The 25,996-nt window shown below is 40.8% G+C and overlaps 2 protein-coding genes across 9 annotated transcripts in view; both read left to right on the top strand.

Moving 5' to 3' along the window:
* Positions 1 to 18,726, top strand: part of phex (phosphate regulating endopeptidase homolog, X-linked) — a 49,584-nt gene extending 30,858 nt beyond the window's left edge. For 3 of the 6 annotated variants that reach the window (XM_029116385.2, XM_029116382.2, XM_034289458.1), the window contains exons 15-22: positions 1,048 to 1,148; positions 1,225 to 1,279; positions 4,482 to 4,549; positions 4,713 to 4,843; positions 12,772 to 12,837; positions 14,857 to 14,961; positions 15,516 to 15,592; positions 16,356 to 18,725. In XM_029116385.2, coding sequence (XP_028972218.1) covers positions 1,048 to 1,148; positions 1,225 to 1,279; positions 4,482 to 4,549; positions 4,713 to 4,843; positions 12,772 to 12,837; positions 14,857 to 14,961; positions 15,516 to 15,592; positions 16,356 to 16,458 — 706 coding nt within the window. In that variant the 3' untranslated portion in view covers positions 16,459 to 18,725. Of the gene's footprint in view, positions 1 to 22; positions 1,280 to 4,481; positions 4,550 to 4,712; positions 4,844 to 12,771; positions 12,838 to 14,856; positions 14,962 to 15,515; positions 15,593 to 16,355 lie in introns of those variants that run through there. The other 3 variants (XM_029116384.2, XM_029116383.2, XM_029116386.2) reach the window with 3 other exon arrangements.
* A 5,508-nt stretch (positions 18,727 to 24,234) lies between these two features.
* Positions 24,235 to 25,996, top strand: part of ptchd1 (patched domain containing 1) — a 52,128-nt gene continuing 50,366 nt past the window's right edge. For 2 of the 3 annotated variants that reach the window (XM_029116341.2, XM_029116339.2), the window contains exons 1-3: positions 24,235 to 25,241; positions 25,318 to 25,436; positions 25,638 to 25,739. In XM_029116341.2, coding sequence (XP_028972174.1) covers positions 25,155 to 25,241; positions 25,318 to 25,436; positions 25,638 to 25,739 — 308 coding nt within the window. In that variant the 5' untranslated portion in view covers positions 24,235 to 25,154. The remainder of the gene's footprint in view (positions 25,242 to 25,317; positions 25,437 to 25,637; positions 25,740 to 25,996) is intronic. The other variant, XM_029116340.2, reaches the window with a different exon arrangement.

Below are 25,996 nucleotides of genomic sequence, written 5' to 3'. Positions count from 1 at the left end.
GAGTTCTGTCCCACATACTGAGTTACACACCAACCAGAGTTCTGTCCCACATACTGAGTTACACACCAACCAGAGTTCTGTCCCACATACTGAGTTACACAACAACCAGAGTTCTGTCCCACGTACTGAGTTACACAACAACCAGAGTTCTGTCCCACGTACTGAGTTACACACCAACCAGAGTTCTGTCCCACGTACTGAGTTACACAACAACCAGAGTTCTGTCCCACGTACTGAATTACACAACAACCAGAGTTCTGTCCCACGTACTGAGTTACACAACAACCAGAGTTCTGTCCCACGTACTGAGTTACACAACAACCAGAGTTCTGTCCCACGTACTGAGTTACACAACAACCAGAGTTCTGTCCCACGTACTGAGTTACACAACAACCAGAGTTCTGTCCCACGTACTGAGTTACACAACAACCAGTGTTCTGTCCCACGTACTGAGTTACACAACAACCAGTGTTCTGTCCCACGTACTGAGTTACACAACAACCAGTGTTCTGTCCCACGTACTGAGTTACACAACAACCAGAGTTCTGTCCCACATACTGAGGGTTAGGTTTAGGAATTTGGTTAACCCAACGGTACTTAATTTAATCCAACCTAGGAGGTTTAGGTTTAGAGATATGGTTAACCCAACCGTACTTTATTCACTCCAAGCTGGGAAGGTTACGTTTACGGTTAGGCTTACGATTAGGCTTAATCCGACTGTACTTTATTCAATCACTCAAAGGGTTAGGGTTAGGATTAGACTGAACTTAGAGTTGAACTCTGAACCTCAAGGCCAGTTCCACTCCGTTTCTTTATGTCAGCCCACTAACCAGAGACTTATTTACAACTGGGACATCAGGTGGGACAACTAATGATTAGGTAGAACAGAAAACCTGGGGATAAAATTGAATTACTCCAGCTGTAGAAATTACTGACAAAAATGAATTAAACTGTGTTGAAAGATGATCTTTCACTGAACGACTCTAAAAGACCAGAGTTGGTAATTACAGTTGAACTTCCCATCACTATTTCTGATTTAACTTCTAGATATACTGTATTCTGCTTGGATGTGATGTCACTGTGTTACAGATGGTTCACCAATCCCACAACAGTCAATGCCTTCTACAGCTCCTCCACCAATCAAATACGTAAGACATTCACAAGATATGTACACACACAAGCACAGACAAAATGTGTTTCTGGATTCAAACTGTTTTTTCCCAGGGTTCCCAGCTGGAGAACTCCAGAAACCTTTTTTCTGGGGGCTGGACTATCCTCGGTGAGATCACATACTCACATATCCACACACGTGCACACACCCAACACACACACATACACACACCCAACACACACACATACACACACCCAACACTCACACATACACACCCAATACACACACCCAATACACACACCCATCACACACACACATACACACACCCAACACACATACATACACCCAACACACACACATATATATACAGACACATACACACACCCAACACACACACACACATATACACACCCAACACACACACATATACACAGACACATACACACACCCAATACACACACCCAACACACACACACATACATACACCCAACACACACACATATACACAGACACCTACACACATACATACATACACACACCCAAAACACACATACACACACAAACACACACCCATACACACATATACACACACCTAACAAACACATACACACACATTCACACAAACACACACATACAGACCCCTAACCGACAGACACACACACACCCAACAGACACGCAAACATACACACACCCAACAGACAGACACACACACACATACACACACCCATCAAGACACACACACATACACACACCCAACAGACACACACACACCCCACAAGACACACACACATACACACACCCAACGGACACACACACACACACATACACACCCAACAGACACACACACATACATACATACAGACACACACATACAGACACCCAACCGACAGACACACACTCACACACACACAAACACACACCCAACAGACACACACAGATACACACACCCAACAAACACACACACACCCAACAGACACACGCACACACCCAACAAGACACCCGTACACACACATACACACACCTAACAAACACATATATTCTTGTGATGTAAAAGAATGAGACAAAGATAAATCATGTCAGAACTTTTTCCACCTGTAATGTGACCTATGATGTGAATAATTCAATTGAAAAACCAACTGAAATCTTTGAGGGGGAAAAATAAAAAACTGGTTTCATAAGTGTGCACACCCTTAAACTAATACTTGGTTGAACCACCTTTTGATTTTATTACAGCACTCAGTCCTTTTGGGTAGGAGTCTATTAGGATGGCACATCTTGTCGTGGCAATGTTCGCCCACTATTCTTTGCAAAAGCACTCCAAATCTGTAAGATTGCGAGGACATCTCCTGTGCACAGCCCTCTTCAGATCACCGCACAGATGTTCAATTGGATTTAGGTCTGGGCTCTGGCTGGGTCATTCCAAAATGTTAATGCTTCTGGTGAAGCCCTGCTTTTGTAGATTTGGATTTGTGATTTGGGTCATTGTCGTGCTGAAAGGTGAACTTCATCTTCAGCTTTCTAATGGACGCCCAAAGGTTTTGTGCCAAAATTGCCTGGTATTTGGAACTGTTCATAATTCCCTCCACCCTGACTAAGCCCTGGTTCCAGCTGAAGAAAAACAGCCCCAAAGCATGATGCTGCCACCACCATGCTTCACTGTGGGTATGGTGTTTTTTGGGTGATGTGCCGTGTTGTTTTTGCACCAAACATACATTTTGGAATTATGGCCAAAAGGTTCAACCTTGGTTTCATCAGACCATAACACATTTTCCCACATGCTTTTGGGGGACTTGATGTTTGTTTTTGCAAACTTCAGCCGGGCTTGGATGTTTTTCTTTGTAAGAAAAGGCTTCCGTCTTGCCACCCTACCCCATAGCCCATTCATATGAAGAATACGGGAGATTGTTGTCACATGTAGCACACAGCCAGTACTTGCCAGAAATTCCTGCAGTTCCTTTAATGTTGCTGTAGGCCTTTTGGAAGCCTCCCTGACCAGTTTGCATCTCGTCTTTTCATCAATTTTAGAGGGACTACCAGTTCTTAGTAATATCTCTGTTGTGCCATATTTTCTCCACTTGATGATGACTGTCTTCACTGTGTTCCATGGTATGTCTAATGCTTTGGAAATTATTTTGTACCCTTCTCCTAACTGATGTCTTTCAACAATGAGATCCCTCTGATACTTTGGAATCTCTCTGCGGGCCATGGCTTTTGCTCTGAGATGCAACTAAGAAAATGTCAGGAAAATCCTACTAGCTGAACTTTATTTGTGATTAATCAGAGTCACTTTAAATAATGGCAAGTTTGTAATTACTTCTATTTAACATGAGTTTGAATGTGATTGGTTAATTCTGAACCCAGCCACATCGCCAGTTATAATAGGGTGTGCAGACTTATGCAACCAGGTTATTGTAAGGTTTTTATTTTTCATTTTTCCCCCTCTAAAATGTCAGTATGTTTTTCAATAGATTTTTCACATGATAAGTGGAAAAAGTTGTCATGGTGCGGTGAGCAGCAGCGCCACCGTGCGAAATATTCTCAAGTTCCCATATCACACGAACACATCCCGGACTGTCACATGTCTCCAATCTTTCACACCAGGTCCCAATTTGTATCGTTTGTATGTGTTTAAAAGTTTCCCCTCTGCTCCCCACATTGTGGATCATTGTTGCTGTTATGTCTGTTCGTATGCCGGTGAATGTTGTTGATGTACTGTTTGAATGATTAGCTGTCAAGACGCATTGTCGCACACTTTATTTTCATTCAGTAGATTAGTCATTGTTTTCCGTTTGTGTTTGGTTTGTTTTTTGTTTATTAAAACCCACGAACGTGATATCTGCCTGCGCCTGGTTCCCTTGCCAACACTACACCACAACTAGAAGCGTTACAAAAGTTCTGACATGATTTATCTTTGTCTCATTCTTTTAAATCACAAAAAACTGCCATGTAGACTTTTTACATCCACTGTATACACACAAACACACACATAAAGACACCCAACTGACAGACACACACACACACACATACTAACACATACATACACACCCAACAGACAGAGACACACACATACACACACCCAACAGACAGACACACACATCCAAAAGATAGACAAACACACACACACACACAAACATACACATACCCAACAAACACATACACAAAACCAACAGACACACACACACACACACACACACACACATACATACAACGAACAGACACACATACACACACCCAACAGACAGACACAGACACACAACCAACAGATACACACACACACCCAACAGACAGACAGACACACAGATACATACACACACCCAACAGACACACACACATGTACAGCTAATTAACAATTGTCTGTGTGTCTTGCTAGGTCTTTAAGCTATGGAGCCATAGGAGTGATTGTTGGACATGAGCTAACACATGGATTTGACAACAATGGTGAGTCATACAGGGTAAAACCATACAAACTCACACAAATACACACACACATTTGTAAAGGTCTGTTAACGTGTGTGTGCATGTGAATTATGTGTGTGTCTGTGTGTGTGTGTGCGTGTTTGTGTGTGTGTGTGTGTGTATTTGTGTGTGTGTGTGTGTGTAGGCAGGAAATATGATAAGGATGGTAATCTGGACCAGTGGTGGAGCAACGCTTCAATCTCCGCCTTCACTCATAAGACCCAGTGTATGATTAACCAATACAACGGCTACTACTGGGAAGAGGCGGGGCTTAATGTAAGTCGCACCATGATTAACAGCATCATCTTCATTGGTGTTTGTTTTTGTTCCAATGTAAACTATTCTAATTAGAGCAATCCTGCATCTGCTGTCTCAAGACCTCATTATGATTGGGCATCAATGCTATTTAAATAAAGAGCTGCTGTCACTTTGGGGAATCAAGAAGAGCACATTCATATAACCCTGATCTCTCTTTCCCAGTTATAGAATTAGACTTGAACAGTCTTTTCAGAACACTAACCATTTGGTTACTGGTGCTCCAGACCCTCTCACTGCTAGGTTAGCTGAATTACATTTATTGCCAAAGAAAAACTGGTAACACTTTATTTGAAGGATTGTGCATAAGAGTGACATGACACTGTCATGATACTGTCATAACCATGACATGACACATCATTTTGAACATTTATGAATGTTGTCATTGGGTGTCATTTGGTTGATTACGTCATTTTTTAGGCAAGGTTGACATTGTTTGGGATGTCTTTGTTATGACAACTTGACATTAACTGAGACATAACCTGTCAGTGTCTTTTTTTATGACAACATGACAGTAACCAAGACATCACCTGTCATAAACATGGGCCTAATTATCAAACTTGAAGAAACTATTGCATGAACAATAGGCTAAGTAATATACATTATTCAAAAGATAATTTACATAATCCAATTTGTTGATATGATTAAAGTGCGGTAACGAATATTAAAAGGTAGACTGGCTACTTACGTCTTCAAATAGGTGTGACACATACAAAATGTATGGTCGCATTTGGGGTTGATATAGAATTTTGAAGGACACTTTTATTTTGAAGGACACTTACTACCGTTGGCCTATAGGGGGCAGTTTGACGTGGTCATAGGGACTGTTAATGATCAAAACACCTGCGCGTTCTCGTAACTCTTCAAGGAAAAGCCATTTGTTTCTCATCATTTATCCTGTTTTCCTGGTCAGCAAAGTACAGAAGTACACAGGACATTTCGATACAGTTTTATAACGTGCCTGTTAAAGTGTATGTAAAGGGTGGGAAAAGCGTGGTCATTGTATAACTATGACAGAGACCCACGTCTGTGTAAAATGCCATGACGGTGGTGCATTCCTTTGGAAAAAACGAATTTGTTACTGTGCTGACAATATCCCTAGGATTAATATAATAAAATTTTGTAACTGTATTGTTTAGGAACTTTGCAATCGTTGCACTGTAAAGGTTAGCGATTAGCTAGTTCCTTGTTAGATGGCTTCGGTTGGTTATTAGCTGGCTCCAGTTAGCTGTATGCTATCTCCAGTCAAGTGTTTGTCAGTTCCGAGTTGCACTTTGCTAACTTGCTCAGCCATGTTCTATTTGTGTTAACATGAAGGTAATTTATTAAACTATCACTATCTAGCCTACTTTATAAATAATGTTTTCAATGTGATTATATTATGGATAGTTTATATTACTTAGGCTATTTTTCATGCTAAGAACTAGGTACTGTACATGAATGGATGTCCTCTATCAACCTTAACAAATTACAGTACTAACTGTGTTCTTGCAAAAACGACATGAGTTTATGTCCTGTGTCAAAATGAACAAATGACACTACACTCTGTTTGTTAATGCATTTGTAAACCATTAAAGTAAAGGTTATCATTGTTAACTGTTTGTTCATCATTGTTCATCAAAGTTAATTCAAGGTAACTACTGCATTTGTAAATGGTTGTTCATGTACCCTTTTCGGAAAGTGTTACCAAAGTAGGATTGTTGAAAGTAGGCTAGTTTTTTTATGCTGGACCCAACTGACTTGTTGCCTAGCCTGCTTTTTGCTATGTGCAAACTTACCCAATATTAACACAGCAGTTTAGAAAACCTTTAAATGTTTCAAGGATTTTGCAGTTATCCTGATGTTAATGTTTGGTTTCTCTAGCTTGAATGGTTATCACTTGTGAAGAGATAAAAAAAACAGTATACAATACACCACTGAAGGATTAGCCATCAGGTGGCAGTATAGAGTGGTCTGAGTTCTATATTTATGCTCTTGGTAAATGTTGTATACCATCACTTGTAGTAATGTTTCCTGAGAAATATGCATACAAATATAGTTAATATACTGATCACAATTACTTAAGGTGAAATTAGGTGTTTTAATACCCCAAGGGTTAGAAGTTTCATACAGAAACAGTAAATAGTGATTTAGATTTCTTAAGAAAATGTACAGTGACAAAGTCATAACATATTGGAAGATATAAAGACAGTGCATTTGGGCTATGATAGAAAATATGCCAGTAGAATAACTCTGTAAATAGCCAAGATGTGAATTATGTGAAGCCCAGTCATAAAGCACAGGCCTTAATGTTTCTAATGCATTCACAGTAATTCGCAAGTTAGATGGAATGAAAATGGCTCCTATTAAATAGATACAACTAATCTTTCAATCTGCTTCCTAACAGAGCCCGTTAAGCATTTGTTTACCATAGGAGGGCATTGTTTTCTATGTGTGTTACTGGTAGACATGTATCCTAATTTTGTATACTTCTTATGACAAACCCCAATTTCATCCTCAAATGTTTTATCATGAATGCTTGTATCTCAATGGATCTGGAAGACTTGAAGTTTGTGGCAAACTTTCCTCATAAGCATTCATTCCACGTCTTTCTGCTTTTTTCCCCACACTGCTTATCCAACCAGGAAGCTGCATATGTCAACCCGTGTGAGAATTTAAATCACAAAGCGATTTGCATGTTCATCCAAAACTATTCAAGAGCACAGGGTAACTTCCACAAATGGCAGTTACATTTCAGAAACCTGCCTCACAAACCATTGAAAGCTTTAAACCTGCCTCACAAACCATTGAAGACTTTAATCCTGCCTCACAAACACTGAAGGCTTTAAACCTGCCTCACAAACCATTGAAGGCTTTAATCCTGCCTCACAAACACTGAAGTCTTTAAAGCTGCCTCACAAACCATTGAAGACTTTAAACCTTCCTCACAAACCATTGAAGACTTTAAAACTGCCTCACAAACAATTGAAGGCTTTAAAGCTGCCCCACAAACCATTGAAGTCTTTAAAACTGCCCCACAAACCATTGAAGGCTTTAAACCTGCCCCACCATTGAAGGCTTTTAAACTCAAGAAAAACAGAAATGCTTGTTTTAGGACCCAAGAAACAAAGAGCGATGTTAGCAGATCTCACTGTGAACCTCGACAGCTGCATGGTCGTATCCCACCCTGACCTCTCCTTTGAAGAACATATAAAATAGAGTTGCTTATTTTCATCTTCGAAACATTGCAAAAATCTGAAACCTTTTATCAAAAACTGATGCAGAAAAAGGAATCCATGCTTTTGTTACTTTTAGAATAGATTAATGCAATGCGCTACTTTCCGGTTAGCCCGACAAATAAATAAATAAACTTCAATTAGTGCTGCACACGGCTGCTAGAATCCTAACTAGAACAAAAAAAATTTAACACATTACTCCTGTACTAGCCTCTTTACACTGGCTGCCTGTTAGGGCTTTATTGTTAACCTATAAATCAATACATGGACTTGCTCCTACTTACCTCGCTGAAATGATCCAGCCATACATATCTACATGTAACCTACAATCACAAGATGCAGGCCTTTTAATGGTACCTAAAATCTCTAAACAAACAGCCGGAGGCAGTGCCTTTTCTCATAGAGCTCCACTACTGTGGAATGATTTTCCAATTAAGGTTAGAAATGCAAACTCAGTGCAAACTTTCAAGTGTCTACTAAAGACTCATCTCTACAGCAAAGTCTATGATTCGGTGTAGCTTGGCCCAGGGGTGTGAAGGTGACCAGAAAGGCTTGATACTGTCCACCCTTTCTGTCTTGCCAGGTGGGCTCTCATCGCCACTGGGGTGCCCTCCCTCCAATGCCTTTCGGGGGAAGAGTCACTGGCTTGTTGTTGTGTCTCTGCTTCGCACTTGTGCAATTGGGCTGTACTCTGCTGGCAATACTCGGCCCTCATTCAGGGTGGTTGCGGTTGGTGGGTGTCCCTTTGGTTGATGCTTGTCAATGTGGGTGGATTGATTTCCTGCCTAATGGGCCCTGTCCAGGGCCTCCCCCTGTTTGGGCCACAGTGTTGCCAGACCCCCCCGTCTCAGTCCCAAGGTCTTACGCTGATATATTATTGTGCTGGGGGAGTAGGGTCAGTTCTCCTTCTCCACTACAAATCCTTGTTGATATGAGGAATGCATTTTCTGAATTATACCCAGTCTCCTCCCATTTTGAACTTAGGAGGGCATGAGGTCCTGGCCCACATCTGAGGAGTACCTGGCTTTGGGGACCCGTTGCTGTCCCTGTCCAGTAACATCCTGGTAAAAAGGGCTCTATAAATACATTTGATTTATTGAAATTTGATTGAATATAATACAGTTTGATATGTAAATGTAGGCTCTTTCAGTATTTTAAGGGGATTTCCTCTTTTTCTGTTTTATAAAATGTACCATTAGAGCTTCAACATTTTATATTACGAGCCTATTTATATTATGAGGCCAAGTTTTGAATCTTCATGGATTAGTTTAGGTGTCCTATGGGGGGTGATGCAGTTGACCAGCACCATCCTGGTTTAAGGGGTTAATTATCAAATATGCCTGCTCTTCCTTGTCACGATTTAGTGACTCCCTGTGGAGGCTTTGGGGCTTGTGAGCTCAATCGAGGAAGAAAGGTGACTGCATTAATCCCTTGTTTCCACTGGTGCCAAACACTGGTGTTTTACCCTAAAGTCCAGAAATGTTTCTGTTTCCATTGACACGGTCCAGCACCAGTCAGCCACCAGGCCATGGACAAGTAGCCCAGGCTCTCTCTTGGTGCCATGTCTCGGGCTTTAGGACTTAGGGCGGGGCTTTAGGACTTAGGGCGGGGCTTTAGGACTTAGGGCGGGGCTTTAGGACTTAGGGCAGGGTTTGCGGGTTGACGTATTACGTGCTACGAACTACAGCATTTAGAGATTCCAGGGTAAATACTTTGGTTGAGCAAGCAGTCTCATAAGATCCAGAATGACATCAGATGTGTTTTAATGGATACATGATTCAACATGAACTCTTCAATTCATGGTTTGGGGAGACAAAATGCATAATAAATATAAAAAGATCAACTTAGGCAATGCTATCAAATAAATATAAAAAAAATCTACTGAGGTAATGCTGTCACATTGATTGATCGTTGTTACAAATCACCAGAAAGACCAATGTTATTTTTAGTATATTTTCTATAGTCATAATAAAATTTTTTTTTTTTTTGGGGTAGTGAACATGAGAAGTAGTAATTATGAGGAAAAACACTCAGCTTTTTTCATGGTTTAAACATAGCCAGCTACCAGGAGGTAAGATAATTACAATCCACTCTAATTCAAACTGCAACCCCAGGTTATATATCTGGTTTGATCTGTTTAGATCTGTGTTTAAATCTGGTGTTTAGATCTGGTTTGTTGTACTGGTTTGTTTGTACTGGTTCTACACAGCTGTGTACATCGATGGCATTTCACAAAAAAAACATTTAAGCTAAATGGTAGCTTGTAAATTACAGTGCATTTGATATTTATTCAGATCTATTGACTATATCCACATTTTGTTACTTTTCAAATAATTTAAAAATGGATTAAATTCACACAATACCCCGTAATGATAAAATATAAACAGGTTTTAAAAATTGATGTTAGGTTTATCCGGTTCCCATTGATCATCCTTGACATGTTTCAAAAATGTGATTGGAGTTGGTAAATGTAATTGACTGGCCATGACTTGGAAAGGCACACACCTGTCTATATGAGGTCACACAGTTGGCAGTGCATGTCTGAGCAACAGCAAAGCCATGAGGTTGAAGGAATTCTCTGTAGGGATCTGAGACAAGATTATGAGGCATAGATCTGGGGAAGGGTACCAAAACATATCTGCAGCATTTAAGGTCCCCAGTAACACAGTGGCCTCCATCACTCTTAAATGGAAGATGTTTGGAACCACCAACAATCTTCCTACAAGTGAGCCATCAGAGGAGAAGCACCTTTTTTAGTGAGGACCAAAAACCCAATGGCCCCTCTGACAGAGCTCCAGAGTTCCTGTGTGGAGCTCTCTCTGACAGAGTTCCTGTGTGGAGTTCCCTCTGACAGAGCTCCAGAGTTCCTGTGTGGAGTTCGCTCTGACAAAGCTCCAGAATTCATGTGTGGAGTTTTCTCTGCAGAGCTCCAGTGTTCCTGTGTGGAGTTCTCTCTGACAGAGCTCCAGAGCTCCAGAGTTCCTGTGTGGAGTTCTCTCTGACAGAGCTCCAGTGTTGCTGTGTGGAGTCCGCTCTGACAAAGCTCCAGAATTCATGTGTGGAGTTCTCTCTGGTAGAGCTCCAGTGTTCCTGTGTGGAGTTCGCTCTGACAAACCTACAGAATTCATGTGTGGAGTTCTCTCTGCAGAGCTCCAGGCCTTGGAGTGGCCATATGGAAGCCTCTCCACAATATAAAGCACAACAGCCTGCTTTGAGTTTGACAAAATGCACCTAAAGATTCTCTGGTCTGGTCTGCTTTAGCCTGAATGATAAGCGTCACATCTGGAGTTTACCAGGCACCGCTCATCAGCTGACCCAATACCATGCAGTGAAGCATGGTGGTCCAGCATGAAGCTGTGAGGATGAAGAAAAAAGTGTACTGTTCAGTCGTTGAGAGACATTCGCAAACAATTAGCAATTTGTATACTGATAGTCGCTGTTGACGGGAACAAGCATTTTAATTATATTTTCCTGCATAAGATCACAGTTCTCTGTGTCTGTGAAAATAAGATCACAGTTCTCTATGTATGTTTAGATAAGAGCACATTGTTCTCTATCTGTTGGAGCACTGTGCTCTTATCTAAACAGACAGCACTGTGCTCTTATCTAAACAGATGGAGAACAATGTCCTCTTACATAACTAGACAGATAGCACTGTGCTCTTATCTAAACAGATGGAGAACAATGTCCTCTTACATAACTAGACAGATAGCACTGTGCTCTTATCTAAACAGATGGAGAACAATGTCCTCTTACATAACTAGACAGATAGCACTGTGCACTTATCTAAACAGATAAAGAACAATGTCCTCTTACATAACTAGACAGATAGCACTGTGCTCTTACCTAAACAGATGGAGAACAATGTCCTCTTACATAACTAGACAGATAGCACTGTGCTCTTATCTAAACAGATGGAGAACAATGTCCTCTTACATAACTAGACAGATAGCACTGTGTTCTTATCTAAACAGATAAAGAACAATTTCCTCTTACATAACTAGACAGATAGCACTGTGCTCTTATCTAAACAGACACAGGGAACAATATGTTCTTACCTAACAGAAGATAAGACCACAGTGCGCTCTGTTTACAGATATGTTGGACAGTGATCATGACTGGTTGTGTTCATCGCTGGTTGTGTTCATGCCATATTGAGCTTTAAGTTATCACTGTTTAATTTACACTACAGTACCATTTAGCTTAATTCACACAATTTCTGTCTGTGTGTATGTGTCTGTGTGTATATGTAAGTGTGTGTCTGTGTGAATGTGTGGGTGTCTGTCTGTGTGTATGGGTGTGTGTGACTGTGTGTTTGTATGTGTCTTGTGTGTATGGGTGTGTATGACCATGTGCATGGGTGTGTCTGTTTTTCTGTGTGTGCGTGTGTGTATATGGGTGTGTGTGTGTGTGGGTGGGTGGGTATGTGTGTGTGTATATGGGTGTGTGTGTGTTTGTGTGGGTGGGTGGGTATGTGTGTGTGTGGGTGGGTATGTGTGTGTGTCTGTGTGTGGGTGGGTATGTGTGTGTCTGGGTGGGTGAGTGTGTGTGTGTGTGTGGGTGGGCATGTGTGTGTGTATATGGGTGTGTGTGGGTGTGTGTGGGTGTGAGTGTGTGGGTGTGTGTGTGTATATGGGTGTATGTTGACCTACATATGTTCTCCTGTGCCATCAGGTGAGGGGGAAGAGGACTCTAGCAGAGAACATTGCTGACAACGGAGGGATCAGAGAAGCTTTCAAGGTTACTATATTTCTGGTCTTTAATTCCAGCTACTGAAACATGGAAACAACACTTTATATGTTGTGTTTATAAAATTGTTGATTGGAGTTAGTATGTAAGAACAGTTTGTACTTATAATTAGTATATCAGGAGTTTAGCTAATGCAGTAATATTTACACAAGATTTACAGTAGTGATTAGTTCAGTTAGTTCAGTAGTATTTTAGTTAATACAGATCGTACGTATGAGTTTATGTGTGTGTGTTTGTATGTGTATGTATATATACAGTTTGCATACCCTGGAAGAAAGTGTGACATTTTGGCATTGATTTATGAAAGTATGACTGATTATGCAAAAAACCTGTCTTTTATTTAAGGATAGTGATCATATTAAGCCATTTATTATAACATAGTCATTTGGCTCCTATTTAAATCATAATAACAGAAATAACCCAAATGGCCCTAATCAAAAGTTTACATTTCCTTGAATGTTTGGCCTTGTTACAGACACACAAGGTGACACACACAGGTGAAAATGACAATTAAAGGTGCCACCTGTTGCTTTTTAAATTGCAATTAGTGTCTTTGTATAAATTGTCAATGAGTTTGCTAGCTCTCACATGGTTGCACTGAGCAGGCTAGATACTGAGCTTTGGGGAGCAGAAAAGAACTGTCAAAAGACCTGCATACTGTTACAAGGTAATGGAATTCTATAAAGGTTCTAAAAGGATACAAAGCCTTGCAAATGCCAGTCAGTACTGTTCAGTCACTTATTAAGAAATTGCATTTTCGGGGATCTCTTGACACCAAGACTAAGTCAGGTAGACCAAGAAAGATTTCAGCCAAAATTGCCAGAAGAATTGTTCGGGATACAAAGAAAAACCCACAGATAACCTCAGGAATACAGGCTGCTCTGGAAAAAGACGGTGTGGTTGTTTCAAAGAGCACAATACAGCGATACTTGAACAAAAATGAGCTGCATGGTCGAGTTGCCAGAAATACCCTTTACTGCGCCCAAAAAAAAGCACAGTTACAATATGCCTGACAACACCTTGACACACCTTAACGCTTCTGGCACACTGTAATTTGAAATGATGAGACCAAGGCATTTTGCCAAGACGAATGGGCAGCTATACCACCAGAATTTGTGGTATAGCCAGGTCAATCAAGATGTGGATGGAGGACCACCCACATCAAGACCCTGTCATGGCCAGCCAATCTCCAGACCTGAACCCCATTGAAAACCTCTGGAATCCTCTGGATCAAACCTCTGGATCAAGAGGAAAATGGATGGTCACAAGCCATCAAACATAGCCGAGCTACTTGATTTTTTGTTCCAGGCGTAAAGTCAAGCAATGTGACAGACTGGTGGAGAGCATGCCAAGACGCATGAAGGCTGTGATAAAAAATCTGGGTTATTCCACCAAATAGTGATTTCTAAACTCTAAGTTAAAACATTAGTATTTTGTTGTTGAAAAATGAATATGAATTTGTTTTCTTTCCCTTATTTGAGGTCTGAAAACAATGCATCTTTTTTTGGTTATTTTGACCAGTTGTTGTTTTCTACAAATAAATACTCTAAATGACAATATTCTTTGCTCTTCACATGTACCACACTCTCCATCACTCCTCCATTCACGACTTCCTCAAAATCCATATATTTCAGCTGGAAATCTTAATTTTTCTTTCTGTCCATTTCGTTATTTAGAATTTTGGAGTAATGTTGTCAGTAGTGTATAGAATAAAACAGAAAAAAATATTTTACTCAAACACATACCTATGAATAGTAAAACCATAGGAACTGATAATTTTGCAGTTGTCTCTTAATTCTTTCCAGAGCTGTATATGTAAGGATCAATTCCTCACAAAACTTTTATTAATAGACATTTTTGCCAGTTCCCAAAAAGACATTTCTAGTTTCAGAACTAGTTTAGTTCAGGCATCAGTGTTGGTCCATTGAGGTTAGAGTAGGGTTAAGGGACATAGATTTGTTTTATTTTTTCATCCCTACTTGGATTAAATAGACAACTGTGTGTGTGTAGGCCTACAGGAGGTGGATTGAGAACAGTAGAGGAGGAGTTGAGGAGCCGTTACTTCCAGGACTTGGACTGAACAACAATCAGCTTTTCTTCGTCAGCTATGCACATGTAAGAAAACACACAAATTGTCTGTCTTCCAACTAGAACAGAAATGCTATTTCTATTATGAAAATGTGTTAGGAAAAAGTAGTAAGACTCTCAGAGACAGTTCCAGAGGTGAACACACAGGTCCTGAGTTCAGGCAGACAGTTGCTGGGGTCAGGCAGACAGGTCCTGAGGTCAGGCACACAGGTCCTGGGATCAGGCAGACAGGTGCTGTAGTTAGGCAGACAGGTGCTGGGGTCAGGCAGACAGTTATGGAGGTAATTAGTGACTAGTGGGTTAATTTAGTGTTGTGTATATCTGTCCCAGAGACATCGAAGTGACTCATTGATTTAAATGTTTATTCTATAATTCCTTGTTAATTAAGTATTTAAAAAAAACACTGTGGTTAAATGGGTTTCATTTAATTGTCTGTAATTACCATAAAGCAGCAAAAATTTACCCAAATACAAATATTTTAAAGCTGGTCAAGCAAGACACCAAACCAACTTTCTATCACTTTTAGACTATCCCAAAAGTTTTTTCTTAAAAACGTATAAGTGTGCATGTGTGTTCTCCAGGTACGCTGTAACTCCTACCGACCTGAAGCAGCTCGAGACCAGATCCAAAGTGGAGCACACAGCCCCCCAAAGTACAGGTACAAACACACACACCAACACAGACTAACAGACACACACAAAAACACAGCCCCCCAAAGTACAGATGAGAACACCCAGACACACCAAAACACAGCCGCCCAAAGTACGGATGAGAACATGAGAACACCCAAACACACCAAAACACAGCCGCCCAAAGTACAGATGAGAACACCCAGACACACCAAAACACAGCCGCCCAAAGTACAGATGAGAACATGAGAACACCCAAACACACCAAAACACAGCCCCCAAAAGTACAGATGAGAACACCCAGACACACCAAAACACAGCCCCCCAAAATAAATATGAGAACACCCAGACACACCAAAACACAGCCCCCCAAAGTACAAATGAGAACACCCAGACACGCCAAAACACAGCCCCCCAAAATAAAGATGAGAACACCCAGACACGCCAAAACACAGCCCCCCAAAATAAAGATGAGAACACCCAGACACACCAAAACACAGCCCCCCAAAATAAAGATGAGAACACCCAGACACACCAAAACACAGCCCCCCAAAGTACAAATGAGAACACCCAGACACGCCAAAACACAGCCTCCCAAAATAAAGATGAGAACACCCAGACACACCAAAACACAGCCCCCCAAAATAAAGATGAGAACACCCAGACACACCAAAACACAGCCCCCAAAAATTACAGGTAAAAACACACACCAACACAGACTAACAGACACACAAAAACACAGCTCCATTTTGTTTGTTGTAAACAGTTGAACCCCTTTCTGTTGTTATGCAGGGTAATTGGGGCAATGAGTAACTTTGAAGAGTTCCACCAGGCATTCAGTTGTCCTGATTCATCGATTATGAAGCGAGGGGTTGAGTCCTGCCGTATTTGGTAGAGGAGGCCTTATAACCTCTGACCTTTAAGCCCAACCCCAAGTTCCTCCCCTCCCATCGACCAGATCTTCAAGTGTTCAGATGCTGAATCGCATTCAAACCAATCACTGTTCTCTCTCTCATTCAAACCAATCACTGTTCTCTCTCTCTCATTCAAACCAATCACTGTTCTCTCCCAAATCTGTTCTCATTCAAACCAATGTGTGTGTGTGTATAATGTGGTATCTTGATGTAAAGAGGTTCATGTCAAAACTTAAGCATTTATTAACTTTTGTTGTTGTTTATTGCAAACACAAAAACGACAGGACATTAATAACTTGGTCAAAAGCAATTCCATTGTTCTATAAGTGTTGTTAAAAGCAGTCTTATTTAAAGCCTCATATCAGCCACTTCGTTTCACAGAGAGACTTGAATTGAACATGTCTGTCTACAGGAGGTGTCTGTCTTTTTATTTCTTCATTTTTTATATTAAGCCTATAATAAACATATCCTCAAAAAACACAAGTAATTATGATTACATCTTAAAGGAACAATGTTTAGAATTGAAGGAGCTATGTTTAGATTTGAAGGAGCTATGTGTAGAATTGTTTTATTATGTTATCAGACAATATCTATAATATTTCTTCTGTAAAAGAGGAATGATAGCAAACTGTCTATTGGTCTAATAGATAAGTGTGCTGTCCCTCTCTTCCATTGACACCACTAAGATATGTGATATCCTCCTCTTTGAGCCCATTGATGAACAATAGAACAAAATATACACCCAATTTTGATTTTAGAAATCACATATGAACTTAATACTACTGGATTGGGAAGAGTCAGTTTCAATGCAAACTGTTGTTACTGTAGTTCCTTTCCACATTCCACATTCTACATATTGTTCTTTACACTACATCTGATATACTAGAGGCCCATGGTTTACATCTAATATACTTTGGGCCCATGGTTTACATCCAATGCAGTAGAGGCCCATGGTTTAGATATAATATACTAGAGGCCTATGGTTTACACCTAATATATTAGAGGCCCATGGTTTACATCTAATATACTAAAGGCCCATGGTTTACATCTAATTTACTAGAGGCCCATGGTTTAAATCCAATACAGTGGAGGCCCATGGTTTACATCTAATACAGTAGAGGCCCATGGTTTACATCTAATATACTAGAGATCCATGGTTTACATCTAATATACTAGAGGTCCATGGTTTACATCCAATACAGTGGAGGCCCATGGTTTACATCTAATACAGTAGAGACCCATGGTTTACATCTAATACAGTAGAGTCCCATGGTTTACATCCAATACAGTAGAGGCCCATGGTGTACATCCAATACAGTGGAGGCCCATGGTTTACTTCTAATGCAGTAGAGACCCATGGTTTACATCTAATACAGTAGAGGCCCATATTTTTTGAATACGTCTATTTCTTTCACTGTGTTATCACTGGAACCCATTACTACTTGCCATTATTTCTCTATATTACTCTATTAATTAGAGATTCTGTCATATTACATAATTTGGTCATGGAGATATCCAAACCAGTCTAACTGGAATTAATATCTTAGATTCGGGTTAGGTTTAGGGTTGATGTGAGGCATTTAATTAATTTAACTGTTAGAAAATATAGGTGTGAAAGGCACATTCTACTTTAGAAAGTATCTAGTTGAACCTAAAATATTGTAATATTTGTTAAGTATAAATGCAGTGCATACATATTGTTCATCAAATCCCAGTACATGTAAACAGATGATACGTGTTTCAATTCTGGTTTTCTTGGAACGTCTTGCCATTTCTGATTAAACAACTGATCTAAGTTCCCTTGAGAAACTGATTAACAGCTGATCTAAGTTCAACCATAAATTGATTAACAAGTGATTTAAGTCCTATCATCAACTGATTTCCGACACTGTAAGGATGTGGATTTACTGCCATTAATTTGACAAACTAATTAAATAATTTATTCAAAACTGTTTGTGTAGATGAAATCTTGCAGTGCAGGTAAAATAATCAAATGTACTGTTTTACAAAATGTCTTATTACACTGACAATAGTTGACCAACATGACTGACTTTAATCACATCATCAGAAGTAAAGTCATTTTTTATGTTGTATATTTCACTTAGCTCATGTCTATGCTAGCGTGATTTTATGATTAATCAGTATAATCAGTTTCGTTTTTATCTAGTTTCTTTCGATTACTGTATATCATGGATGGACAATGCATTGCTAATTAACAAACTTACAGTAATGTCTGTGTTTTGAATAAACTATAAAAAAAATTCACACTAAAGATGACTCCTTTTACTGGTCTGGGACACACACAATGTACTCCGCACTGCTCTCTGTCAAAGGCAGACTGTTCTCATGGCAACCTATAGTGAGTCTTCACAAAGTCTGCAATTCTCAGTGACATCACTGTCTCTGTTCTGGAACTATAATCTAATCAGATTTAGCTAATAGATAGAAAACAGGTTTACCCTCTCACTCAACCCCTCTATCTCTATATAGTATATCTCTCACCATCCCTCTATCTATTCCTCTATCTCTATATAGTATATCTCTCACCATCCCTCTATCTATTCCTCTATCTCTATATAGTATATCTCTCACCATCCCTCTATCTATTCCTCTATCTCTATATAGTATATCTCTCACCATCCCTCCATCTTTTCACCCGCGTGCCTTTTGGCATCCTCTTGATTGTTCAGTTTGTGTTTTAATTTGTGAGGTATTGTTTTCTCAGCATTACAAAGCCTTTTGACTTATGATTCCTAGGGTTATCCCGTGTACAGACCTGTTCAGCCTTTACCCTAGACATCGACGTTAGCCTGCATGCCCTTGTACTGTAGCTTTGATTTGGTATTTTGACTTCTGCCTGTTTTTGGATGGCCCTTCTGTCTAACCTGTTCGTACTTCAGCCAGTTGACTGTCTGGATTTCTGCTCTTGGACGTGACGTACTGACCTGCCTGCTCCATTCTGGCTGCGTCACTAAATAAACTAGTACTCTGCTCTCCTTGAATTGCCTCAACATGACACTACCTGACTCTCTCCATCTCTCTTTTGCTATACAGTGGGGAGAACAAGTATTTGATACACTGCCGATTTTGCAGGTACTCTTCAGCTGTGAGAGACGGAATCTAAAACAAAAATACAGAAAATCCCATTGTATGATTTTTAAGTAATTAATTTGCATTTAATTGCATGACATAAGTATTGCTTTGTAAGTAGGAAAAACTGCAAAATCGTCAGTGTATCAAATACTTGTTCTCCCCACTGTACAGTAGATCTCTCTAACCCTCCCGCTATGTCTCGCTCTGCCCGCCCTATCTCTTTATCTTGTTTTCTCAATCACTTTCTTACCATTCTTCTCTCTTCCGGTCTCTATCGCTGAGGAAGAAGTAGAGTGATGTGAAGCAGGACAGAGATGGAGAGGTGTGAAGCAGGAGAAGTGAGGAGAACTGAAGCAGGAGAACTGAGATGAGGAGAGGTGAAGCAGGAGAGAGAAGTGAGGCAGGAGAGTGGTGAGGAAAGGTGAAGCAAGAGAGAGGTGAGGAGAGGTGAAGCAGGAGAGAGGTGAGGAGCAGAGAAGCAGGGGATGTGAGGGGAGCTGAAGCAGGGTGACGTGAAGCAGTAGAGAGATGTGAGGAGGGGTGAAGCAGAGGTGAGAGGTGAGGAGAGGTACAGCAGGAGTGAGTGGTTAGGAGAGACAAGGGGAAGTGAGGTCTAAATCAGGAAAAATACTCATTATTTATGGATGGATCTCCTAAAAAGAATATAGATCAGAGAAAGGGAAGAGAAGAGAGAGAGAGAGAGGAGAAAGATGAGGAGAAAGCTGGAGGGGAGGACAGAGGAAAGTGGGGGAAGGAGAAAGCTTGGGCATCTGCTGCCCCCGCAACCCGGGCCCCGGATGAAGCGGAAGAAGATGTATGTATGATAAGAAGTTGTCTCATCTGGCTGTTATGATGCTGGATGTTATTCAGGATCGTGATAAAAGGTTGTCTCATCTGGCTGTTATGATGCTAGATGTTATTCAGGACAATGATAAGAAGTTATCTCATCTGGCTGTTATGATGCTGGATGTTATTCAGGACAGCGATAAGAAGTTGTCTCATCTGGCGTTCAGGATCAGAGTGTGTAAATAATTACTGTCACGATTTGGCAGGGACACAAGCGCAGATGTTTTCGAGGTTAAAGTTTAATAAACAGACTCACCAAAAACATAATTGTCATCAGGAAAACAATGACCAACAAGAAACACAGGGGCAGGAGGAACTTATATAGGGACACAACGAGGGCAAACAAGACACAGGGGCAGGAGGAACTTATATAGGGACCCAGTGAGGGGGCAAACAAGACACAGGGGCAGGAGGAACTTATATAGGGACCCAGTGAGGGGGCAAACAAGACACAGGGGCAGGAGGAGCTTATATAGGGACACAATGAGGGGGCAAACAAGACACAGGGGCAGGAGGAGGTTATATTGGGACACAATGAGGGGGCAAACAAGACACAGGGGCAGGAGGAGGTTATATTGGGACACAACGAGGGTAAACAAGACACAGGGGAACCTAAAACAAAAACAGAACCTAACACTACCCCTACCAAGGTGCTGACCCCCGGCCGCATCAACAAAACACCAAAGGGGAGGGAGGGACACCAAGGCAAAGGCACTGCCTCGGGATGGGGACCTCGAACTGGAATTGGCAGAGGCACCACCTCGGATTGGGGACTGGAACGGGTGGAGGACCTGGAGAAATTGGCGATGGGAGGATCAGGAGCCAGTGGAGGGGGACCCAGAGCCGGAGGGGAACCCGGAGCAAAACATTAGACTATGATACACAAATACAGAATATAATATTTTGGACTGTTATAGATTAGACTACAATAGATTAGACTGTAATAGATTAGACAATAATAGATTACAATGTAATAGATTACACTGTTGCAGATTACACTATAATAGATTAGACGGCAATAGATTAGACAATAATAGATTACAATGTAATAGATTATATTGTAATAGATTTGACAATTATAGATTAAACTATAATAGATTACACTGTTGCAGATTACACTATAATAGATTAGATGGCAATAGATTAGACTATAATAAATTACATTGTTACAGATTAGACTATAATAGATTAGACTGTAATAAAATAGACTATAATATGTTTATAATATGTTTTATATGTTACACTAATAAATATATCTGCAATACATCTTACACCTTAATATAGGTCACACTTTATTTGGAGTCCGAAAAGTGTGACTGTAGATGCTCCATGGATTATCTACTGACAGTCATTAATATTTCAACAATCTACTAACCACAACCCTTACCCTAACTTAAACCTTTATCCTAAGCCTAAACTTAACCATTAACCTAAACGTTCTTCTAAGCCTAACCTTAACCCTTATCCTAAATCTTCTTCTATACCTAACCTTAACCCTTAACCTAAACGTTCTTCTAAGCCTAACCTTAACCCTATTCCTAAATATTATTCTATACCTAACCTTAACCCTTAACCTAAACGTTCTTCTAAGCCTAACCTTAACCCTATTCCTAAATCTTCTTCTATACTTAACCTTAGCAAGCAGTTGCTTATTAACAGAGTTTGTTGAACATTTGTTGATACGATCACCATCTATTGAATATCGGCAGATGGAAAATCAGACATCCAGAATACAGTGTAACCCACCAATGTGGGTGGATTGATTTCCTGCCTGTTGGACCCTGTCCGGGGCCTCCCCCAGGTAGGGCCACAGTGTCGCCGGACCCCCCCGTCTCAGTTCCAAGGTGTTTCGCTGCTATATTATTGTGCTGGGGGATATGAGGAATGCACTACTAACAATTCTTTTTTTTCCAGTCTCCTCCAGTTTAAAATTTTAGGAGGAGATGAGGTCCTGGTCCACACCTGTGGAGTACCTGGTTTGGGGGGCCCGTTGCTGTCCCTGTCCTTGTCCACCTGGTCATACTTCTGACCTAGTCTAAAATGAAATAGACTCTGGATTTAGCCCAGAGAAATGTATTTATTATTCTAATTGGACTCTTAATATCTCACCCGGCACAGCCAGAAGAGGACTGGTCACCCCTCTGAGCCTGGGTCCTCTCTAGGTTTCTTCCTAAAATTCGACCTTCTTAGGGAGTTTTTCCTAGCCACTGAAATTCAACACTACTGTTGTTTGTTCCTTGGGTTTTAAGGCCGGGTGTCTCTGTAAAGCACTTTGTGACAACTGCTGTTGTAAAAAGGGCTTTATAAATACATTTGATTGATTGATTGACCAATACATTAGACTAAAATAGTTTTTTGTTTACAGTTTATGTTAAACTATAATTGATTAAGCTGTAATATAGTAGACTGTAATAAATTAGGGTTACACTTCATTTTGAGAGTCCCAATTTCCATCTGTAGATGTTCTATAGATAATAATAGTATCAACAAACTATCGGTTGATAAACAAATGCTTGCTACGGTTAAGGTTAGGATTAGGTTTAGAAGGTTTAGGGTAGGGTTAAAGTTAGGGATAGAATAAAGGTTAAAGTTAGGAAACAAATAAGGGTTAGGGTTAATAGATTGTTAAAATTATACAGATATTCAGTAGACAATCTGTAGAGCACTTTTGGGACACTCAAAATAAGATTACACTAAAATGTAATAGACCATTAAATTAGATTTTGGATTACAGAACAATGGAGGATCAATTAAAACAAACAAACTCTAGGTTATTTAATATTCCTCAGTTTACTCTGTGTCTCTCTTCAGGGAACCAGACCCCGCCCACCAACCAGATAGAGAGACTGAAGGACGGTGTGTAAATGTGTGTATGCATGTTTATGTCGCAGTCACCACAAGCCCATCACCATGGGAACAAAGGTTTGTGAAAGAGGAAGTGATCTGTCTGGTTACTATGGAAACAACTAAATACATCCCCTCATTAACAGTAAACACACCATCAGAATGGGCATATGAATATAGAAATACATATCCATTGGATAGTCAGATTGACCTACATGGTTATTTAGAAGTAAAATGATCTTGTGAAAGCCACAAATAAATATGTCCACGAGTATCTGCACACGAGAGATGAGTCTTATCTGGGCTTGATAAAAATCGGTAAGGCCGGTGTTGATAAAACCATGCCCCTTTCTGCTCATCAACAATGTGCCCTTTCACCCATCAGATCACACCATAGTTATCTCAATCAACTCTCTGACACAAACACAAAGCTTGTTTGCATTACGCTACATTTCCCCTAGAAATATAGATGTTTCCAGATGCTAGATACTTTTGTTGCATTTATACCTGCACGTTTGTATGGCGCAGGGGGAACATTGAGAGATATGGCTTTTATTGGAATAGAATTCCAATAAAATTGTCTTCACATTTGCAAAGCTCTGGGGTGATCAAACGAAAATATGGAGCATGCTACCCGGAAATGTGGCATATTGACCTATCTGCAAGTTTACATAACAAAATAATCTCGATCTGATAGATAAGTCTCGGAAAATGTAACTTAATGTAACCTCTGGTAATTCTTTCTGGTAATGTAAACAAGCCCATATATCTGATATCCAGGTCTCTAAGATGATTAAGGGTTGCGCCACAACAGAGAAACCTTATCTGTTGCTGTGCCATTCTAAGACCTAAACAAACTGTGTGTAAAAGACACATGGGGAGAAAGAAAGAAAAAAGCTTGGTAGAGTTGGATAGAGAGAAAGAAAAAACTGAATTGAGAGAGAGAGTGCGCGAGAGAAAGAGAGAGAGCGAGAGAGAGACTCGACTCTCCCACTAAACGGGCTGGAATAAATTATATTCAGATTTGGAGTCTGCATTCGACCACAAATGATGTTCTGCAGGCGAGGTGCGAAATAGAGGCGGGGCGTCGAAAGCTGTGACAACAAGATGTGCTTGAGTAACGGAATCAACAGCCAGGCTGTAATTAGTGACGTGTTTATTAGAGCGAGAGGACTACGGAGCGGCCAGTAGGAGAGTCGCGTGGAACCGCGGGGTGATAGTGGGCATTGACGCGTGAGGACATGACAAAGCCTATAGCTTACCACTGCAGCGAGATCTAACTGGATAGCTTCAACAACCACGACCAACTAGGGACGACGTTTTACTGATTCTTACCGAGCCTCCTGCATTTTCCATAACATCGTGCTACAGGATTCCCGAATAATCTTACTGAACCAGCGATCTGATCAACCCAGGCTATATGCTGCCGGGAGGAGGTTCCACTGCGCCCACTCTTGTTCATATCGTCACGATGTGGTTTTAGGATATCTGATGTCGGTTCCTTTCACTGGACCTCTTGTTTCCTTTGCATTGCCCATCTAGGTAGGTCAATGAGGGCTCTGTAGTCTATAGATGGAGCTGTCTGTCTGTCTGTATCTATCTACCGTTATCTACCAGTAACCTCCTGCTTTCTAGCCAGCTTTGTTCACTGTCTGTCTGCAGCCAACCTGTGGAGAGAGAGCGGGGGAGAGAGAGCGGGGGAGAGAAAGAGAAATCTGTTATTTATTTATCAGCGCTCCAATCTGCCTCTGGATGCTTTCATGTGTGTATTCTTGAAAAATATATCTCTCACCGAAGAAAACTGGTTTGTTCCCGTCTGTCTGTCCGTCTACCGGAGAACCCGGGACATTAGTGCCAGCTTGTCTGCCTGTGGGCCCAATGCCGCGTGCACCTGATGGTAGGCGTTCCTGCTGTTACCACTTGCCGGTGGGAGAGGCTCGAGACGCCGCAGCCAGAGCGCACTAGGAGGATGCTGCGCCAGGTGTGTGTATGTGTGTGAGAGAGGGAGTTAGTGTATCTGAAAAGGAAGGATGCTTATATGTGTGTGTTTGTGTCAGGTGTTGCAGGCAGGCCTACGAAGATCATTCCAGACTCTGGGTCGGTTTGTAGCGAGCCACCCTGTCTTCTTTGCGTCTGCTCCTGTACTGGTGTCTGTACTGCTGGGGGCCAGCTTCAGGTAACACATATGGGCAGTTATACAGGCATGAATGTACCGCTGCCTCCACACACACACTTGCTAAATATTATATTTGTTGATTCAGAAATAGAAGCCTCATAGTGTGGAAGGAAAGCAGGCTGTTGATTGGTGCAGGTCTGTAGCACTCATACATAATGACATGTTTCACACCAAGGTATTCTTGTGTGTGTGTGTTTCTAGTCGGTACAGGGTGGAAGGTGATGTGGAGTCCCTGCTGGTTCCTAAACACAGTCTCGCCAAGATAGAAGGCAACCTTGTGGACTCTCTGTTCCCTGTCAACAGGTATGCTAACTACTAGTTCAGTCTAACAATTTTTTTTCTTTATTCATACAGGGAAAACCAGCTAAGCCAGAGGGCTCATTTACAGTGGTGCCCTGTATTACAACAACAAACAATAAATACATGAATAAGAAAATATTAAAAACCGATATAAGAAAATTAAAAACAGCAGTTACAATTCACTGTAAAATGTTCAGTCAGACACTTTTTAAAATATGCTATGGACACAGTATCCTTCATTCTAAGGTCGTCTTGTAGAT

This window comes from Esox lucius, chromosome 21, assembly GCF_011004845.1.
Source record: "Esox lucius isolate fEsoLuc1 chromosome 21, fEsoLuc1.pri, whole genome shotgun sequence".
NCBI classification, from domain to species: domain Eukaryota; kingdom Metazoa; phylum Chordata; class Actinopteri; order Esociformes; family Esocidae; genus Esox; species Esox lucius.
This window is presented reverse-complemented; position numbering and strand designations above follow the sequence as displayed.